We start from the raw sequence: 7,303 nt of genomic DNA, 5'->3' as shown, positions 1-7,303 counted from the left end.
ATCCTGTTGTTCGGGTAGCAAGGGGCCGACAGAACAGAAAATCTTCTTGTACCGTGCCTTCAAAAAGGTAACGGACATACACCAGAAGATTGGCCAGATTTGCCACATCTGTAGACTCGTCTACTTGCAGAGAGTAAAACTCGCTCTCTTTCACACGGCTGACTAATGTAGCCAGGATGTCTTCAGACATTGCATTGATGCGGCGCGACACAGTGTTATTGGATACTGGAATCATGTCTAACTTTTTTGCTTCTTTCTCTCCAATCATGCATCCCACCATCTCTTTGGCAGCTGGCAAGCACACGTCTTCGGCAATTGTGTGAGGCAGCCCCTTTCTCGCAATTCTGTAGCTGACAAGATATGAAGCCCGTAATGCGTCTTGTTTAGACCCAACATATGAATGAAACTGCAGTTGTTTTTGGCTGTTTTGCAACTCCTCCAATTTTGATTTAAAAAATGTAAGGGGCTTTTGAGTTAAATTAGCGTGCTTCGTGTGAAAGTGGCGACGTAGATAAGAAGGCTTCAGGCAGCTGTTTGCTAGCACTTCACTGCACACCACGCACTGCGGCTTAGGGCAGTCTGTATCACCAATCCAAGTGAAGCCAAGACCCAGATAGTTTTCATCATATTTCCTTCTTTTTTTCCCCGTCTGGTGTTCACCCTCTTCACCTCTTTTGCCTTGTTGCCATCGCCTTCCCTCCTTTGCGGTGTCCTCACGTTCATCATTTGGTGTCTCCGTCTCGTTTTCTTCTCCCGGATCCGCTCCAATTATCTCCTCTGTTTCCTCCGATGTTTCACTCTCTCTTGGTTCCTCTCCTCCTTCATCCCTAACTTTTACTTTAGATGTCTCGCCTGACAGTTTTCCTGACTTCAGCCAATTCAGCATATTTGCGATAATGAATGTAGGGGCCAAAAACTATGTGCGCATATTTGAAATTATACAGCAGTTGGTTCGACAGTTAAGTTGTTTACGCAGTTGCTTGGCAACGCGCTCCGCTCCAACTGCTGTTATAGGCTACTTCTAGGACCGAATCAAAGCGGCGCTGAAACAGAGCGACACAACATTGCTCATGTGATATTAGGCTACTTAAAAATAAATGAAGTTAATTTTTTTTAATAATCAAAATTACAGTTTTTCATTGAAATTTTACAAAGGAAATGTTTATTTACAGCCATTACATTTTTCATCTCGCGCACCCCCTAGCGGCAGCTCGCGCACCCCCAGGGGTGCGCGCACCACACTTTGGGAATCCCTGCCCTATTGTGTTATTCATCATCCATCCATCAGTCGGCTGGTATCATTTAAAAACATACTAGCAGTCTATACCCTGTTGTGTTATACATCGTGCATACATTAGTCGGCTGGTGTCCTTTAAATCAATCTAGCAGTCTATAGCCTGTTGTGTTATCCATCGTCCATACTTCAGTCTGCTAGTACATCTTAAAAGATACTACTAGTCTATACCATGTTGTGTTATCCATCATCCATCCATCAGTCTGTCAATCCATCCGTCCGTCCATCCATCCATGCACCCATCATTCCGTCCGTCCATCCCACACATCTTTAACTAGCTTCCCCATCACGAGTGCAGTCGTCCCCTTTGCGTCAGGGATGTGAATCGGCCCGGCCGAGACTAACCCTCCATATCTGACAGCATGCGGTGCTCAAAGACTCGTGTCTCATTCCATGGTTTGAGGCCCAACTAGTGGTGGCCAAGGTGCCATCTCTCATGTAAATAGTCTATGGCAGGATGTAGCCAACCTGCTGCTTTTGAAATCAGGCATGGCAAACCCACGCACGTACACAGGCACTCGGGCACGGAGACATTTCAACATATTCACAGGCACACACACGCACACATACACATGAACACACTCAGACACACACATACGCACATGCACGCACGCACGCACACACACACACACACACGTGCGTGCACACACACACACACACACACACACAAAGATCCACATACATTGACATCGCAAGAGACATATACAAACATACTGAACCATGTCATAAACATGGTTTTATAGATTGCTTTGATATAGATGCACCTACTTAAATATGACTGGAGACATGAACAAGCATCTGCTTGAAGTTGCCATCGGCGCTCTAGCCATGAGCAAGTGTACAGTAGCCAATCTTAAATTCAACAGATGTGGAACATGGCACTGATGCAGCAGAGCAGGCCTGACTGCACCGTTGGATATGCTGTTAAGTGGGTGGGTGGTGTTGGAATAGACCTTACTGTGTAGGATGTTATCAAACCAAAATCAGTACTGGTAGTTGTGAACGGCTGGGTTTCTTTGAAGAAACTAAATCACATGTGAACTGAGGCAGTATAAATCAGAGGCAGTTGTAATGTCACAAGTGCTTCCCATTATAACAACCAATTATAGCATCAATCAAACCGAATTTTACATAAATATGCCAATACAGTATCTGATTTTGGCTAATGCAGTTTCAGTTGTGCTTCAACAACTGCCTAACAAAATGATTGGGTATGCGTCGCAAACGCAAATACAATGTAAAATCTATGGGAAATAAACAGCCAGGAATTATCCGACAACTTTACCGAAAAAGAAACCTATGTGACTTTTTCACATGTAATTATATAAAATTGACATTTGCAATAAACCCACCCGCATCCCCCCTCCCCTAGAGGAAATCCTCTCTAATTTGAGGGAGATGATTCATGTTAGGAACAGAGTGATGACGCTTATAATATCCTCCAAGTGGCGTACGCAGTTCGGTTCCTTTGAGGATTCGTTTTTGTTATTTACGGCGCATGGTTCAACGTGATAATCCTGGATGAAGCCCTGTACTCCAAGTCAAGTGTCATGACTAATAAAATACAAAGGTCACCACGTGAGTGACCCGAGGATGAGGGGATAATTCATCAACAATCTGCAAGCCTTGCAGCATGTATACAGATAAGATTGAAATGTCATGACATTTAACATGACCAAAAAAATAACACTACATAGAAATATCTTGACACGTGTCGAGTCCGTTCAGGGAGACTCCATTTATAGGTACCGCTCATTCTTATTTAGCACAACAGATTAACCTTAGCCATGATTCTGCCAAGTAGTGAGGTCAGTAAGTTTTATAGGCAGCCTTTAAACACTGTTAAACATTTTAAATAACACTGTGGGTGTATATTATTCGTTATTCGCACGGCGGATGAAAAAGTGAGGCCAGCTACACCGGAAGGCCATGATAAGTGACCTGTAGTGCTTGGCATTGACCGCCACCAGATCCATGTATGTGCAATTTCCCAAGCACCTCTGAGAACCGCTTTAAAAAAAGCAATTTAATATTTTGCTGAAGTCGAGGCTCGGTGCCAGTTTTTCCGGTAGTACGAGGAGAACATTCACCTGACTCACACACACACAACACACACACACACACACACACACACACACACACACACACACACACACACACACACACACACGCACGCACACATGGATATAAGGTTATGGTAACACAAGCACACAAGCTGTTCATTGGTATGTCATTTATCCAGTAAATTCGGGATGTTGACATGCTTTTAATATACTAACTATGATGCTATCTATGTCTTTCTTGCGTCATGTTTCAAGTTCCTAGAGTGTGTGTGTGTGTGTGTGTGTATGTGTATATATGTGTGTTTTTGTGTGTGTGTGGTTTTGTGTGCATGTGTGTGTGCTGTGTACAATTTCCTATGTGAGGCTCTGTGCCCTCACGTGTTGTGTGTACATGTACATATATCCACGTATGTGTGTTTGTGTGTGTGTGTGTGTGTGTGTGTGTCTCTGTGTGTGTGTGTGTGTGCATGTGTGTGTGTTGGTGTATTTGAGTGTGGGGTCTTAGGGTTGTGAGATCATAGCTGTGACATCAAGTGATTGAGTCTAAGCCAGGCTCTATCCCCTCTCCTCTGATTGGACACTGGGGGCTGGATCGGGGGGAGGGGGGGGGGGGGGTGGGCTGGGACAATGGCTTTGACTTTTGGTCCCACTGGGAAGTGACAGGACCAGCTGCAGAGTGAAACCCAGTAAGGCGGGCACTCGGTTGGGGGGACCCAGACTTCATTCCCCGAGCAGTGCTCTGTTACAGCGCGGCTGTAACAGCTCTCTCTCACACCGAGAGCAGAACTCCAGAGAAACCACTGCCAAAACAGCCTGACAGCAACGACCGGATGACAGCCCAACATTGGCCTTGCCATGCCTACCGCCAGGCCTCGTTCCCGATCCCCAGAGAGCAGTAGGCAGCCATTACCGCCAGTGAATCACTCGGTGCTCTGAGTGCCGGCCGTTGACCAACAGCTGCCAACTTATTTCAGTAGACGCTCTCTCACCTTTGGACAGGCCATGGGCGGGCGTCACTCCCGCAGTTTCTCCAAAGAGGAGCTGAGCGAGGTGAGCACGAGCCACGGCCGGCGGAGCGCCAGCGTGAGGGACGACCACAGCGGCAGCAACGGCGGAGGCCTGTCCTCGGCCGCCGAGAGGTTCCGCAAGCAGACCGCGGTGCGCTTCGGCTACTGCACCCTGAGCCTGGCCATGCGGGGGCTTGAGGACCCCCCCGCGGAGCTCTGGGAGCTGCGGGAGCTGGAGAAGCTCAACCTGTCCATCAACTGCCTGCGGAGCCTGCCCTCCGCGCTGGGCGGCATGGACAACCTGGTGGTGCTCAACCTGTGGGGCAACAGCCTGGCCAGCCTGCCGCCCGAGATCGGCCAGCTGAAGAAGCTGCGGGTGCTCTTCGCCTACCGCAACTGCCTGAGCGAGGTGCCGGAGGAGCTGGCCTCCTGCAGCAGCCTGGAGGTGCTCAGCCTGGCCGACAACCGGATCACGGCGCTGCCGGAGAGCCTGGCCTCCATGCGCAACCTGACCAAGCTGAACCTGAGCAACAACCGCATGGCCCACATCCCCACCTGCGTCTACAGCATGAAGGGCCTGGTCTTCCTCCACCTGGCCTGCAACCGGCTGGAGGTCATCGCCGACCAGATCCAGGACCTGGTCAATCTGAAGATCCTCATCGTGGAGGGGAACAGCCTCCACTCGCTGCCCAAGACCCTGTGCTTCCTGGAGTCCTTGGAGCTCCTCAACGTGGACTTCAACGACCTGCAGAGCGTGCCCGGGGAGATGTACCTGATGAGCGGCCTGAGGAAGCTGGCCTGCCACCCACTTGATAAGGGTCTGCACATCGTCCACAATCCCCTGGTCAAGCCCATCAAGGAAGTGCTGCAGGGAGGCCTCAGTGCTTTGTATAACTACCTCAAACCCTCCTGATGGGATCCAGGCAGCCATGGGAACATGTGTGTGTGGGCGGGAGTGTGTGGTGCTAGTGTGTGTTTATCAGTGTGTGTGCGTGTGTGCGTGTTGTGGTAGTGTCTGTGAGTTTATCAGTGTGTGTGTGTGTGTGTGTGTGTGTGTGTTGTGGTAGTGCCTGTGAATTTATCAGTGTGTGTGTGTGTGTGTGTGTTGTGCCAGTGTGGGTTACCTTATCAGTGTGTGTTGGTGTGTGTGTTGTGCTAGTGTGTGTAAGTTGATCACTCTGTGTGCGTGTTGGAAGGTGTTTGTGTGGTGTAATTATGATCACGGTCTTCCCTTACTGACTCAGAGCAGGTGGTACACATGCTGTGCAGTGCTCTGATGCCACGGGGGTCCATCTGATGGGATAAACCTCGGAGACACTGCGGCCCAGATAAACGTTACTGCACACTCACACCGTGCCAGAAGAGGTTTTATGGGGACGCCCGATCTCACACTTCCTCGGTTTCGGAGTAAGACGAGGAAGATAATGTTCCCTGGCTTTGTGCCTGAGGAATATGAAATCAACCATCGGTCATATTGGTTTACCCAACTATAAATTCCTTCTGGGTAAAGTGGTTAAAGCCACAACCAAGGACACTGGGGGGAACTTTTAATTTCCCAGGTAAAGGATTTAGACATGGGTACCTTGCTGGATGAACATTGTTGTTGACACCCACCATTGAAGACCAGGATGCAACACTGGGGTTCAGTTACACTCTCCAGCCGATCCCCTCCTTGTTGCAGGAGGGGATCAAAGAGCCAAGTCTGTGCAATGAACAGAGGTTGTGTTGAAGGCGATAGTGTGTGTGTGTGTGTGTTCGTGTGTGTGTGTGTGTGTGTGTGTGTGTGTGTGTGTGTGTGTGTGTGTGTGTGTGTGTGTGTGTGTGTGTGTGTGTTGGTATGGGGGGTGGGATCAAGACCAGCGACAAAGCAAAACCATATAGTCTGTGATTGAATGTTACACTCCACCAGATTGCCACAATACCGGAAGATTCTCAGATGCCTTCGCGATGGGACCCACACAATGCAATTCAATTACTTTAAGCTCTCAACATCAAATTGTTAAGGTATGAATGTCTCTATTAAATGTGTTGGATTACATTTTATACCTCCCCATGGTGGAATTGTATAGTTGCAATAATGTTTTTCTGGAAAGACAAGTTGGTTCAGCAAACCACCTTGGCGCAATTAAAATGAAGTGAATTAAAGAAATGTTTAACTGGATATCACTTTATTTGAGAATGAACAATTACAGACAAATTAAACATTACAGACATTGAGTTGGACAAATAGCCCACTACTGTATATTTGAACTTTAACATCTTAGATGATACACAACTTCGTGATAGCACTTCTAAGCTTTTCAATATATATTTCCTCTGTATTGATACTTTTAGAAAATACACCTGCCAGATTTTTTTTTAAACAGCGTATTACGACTCGATAGAAAATACAAAACTACGACATCTGGTGGCATATTTCAATATTACTTTAAGTAATGAATGCATCATTTAAGTTTCGCCACATGTTGGATGGGTCTCTTTTCAAAGCATGCATCGTGTGTCAGGCGTGAAAAAACATTGCATCAGTTCAAGTCAGTTGACTCGAGGTCATCTACATTACAGCACACATGCTAATTTAAGCTTCAGAATGATATTCGGGGACCAATTAAAATAGAGTACAGCACATTCTGTGTTGTCAACAACCCCATTATGCAGCATGCGAATTAATTAAAACCATATATTACTTATTATGTGTGCAAGAAGTTGACCTGTTTCACGGCACGGACCGCTATTCACTAGGGATGGGCATCTAGAAGACAGTCTAGACTCGAGTGTGGGAGTGTCCAGAGGAGAAGCTCAACCGAGGGCCTATTTGTCAATGCTGTTTACTTGTTGTGTTTCCTGTGGGGGCATATAACCGTGCGAACAGTGTTGGTTTCTAATGAGACCTCGTTCGAGATGGAACAAGCAGAGCAACACGCGCCGCTACGAGCACACTT

At 47.4% G+C, this 7,303-nt stretch overlaps 1 protein-coding gene across 1 annotated transcript; it reads left to right on the top strand.

Annotated features, from left to right (window-relative positions):
* Window positions 1-4,359: 4,359 nt before the first annotated feature.
* LOC307086272 (uncharacterized protein) lies at window positions 4,360-5,277 on the top strand (the record flags this gene model as incomplete). The annotated part of the gene is made up of 1 exon (XM_079751427.1): window positions 4,360-5,277. One exon carries the CDS (start codon window positions 4,360-4,362, stop codon window positions 5,275-5,277), a length of 918 nt encoding a protein of 305 aa, XP_079607553.1.
* Window positions 5,278-7,303: the final 2,026 nt, after the last annotated feature.

Source organism: Pollachius pollachius (assembly GCF_949987615.1).
Source record: "Pollachius pollachius genome assembly, chromosome: 14".
In the NCBI taxonomy this organism is placed as follows: Eukaryota; Metazoa; Chordata; class Actinopteri; order Gadiformes; family Gadidae; genus Pollachius; species Pollachius pollachius.
This window is presented reverse-complemented; position numbering and strand designations above follow the sequence as displayed.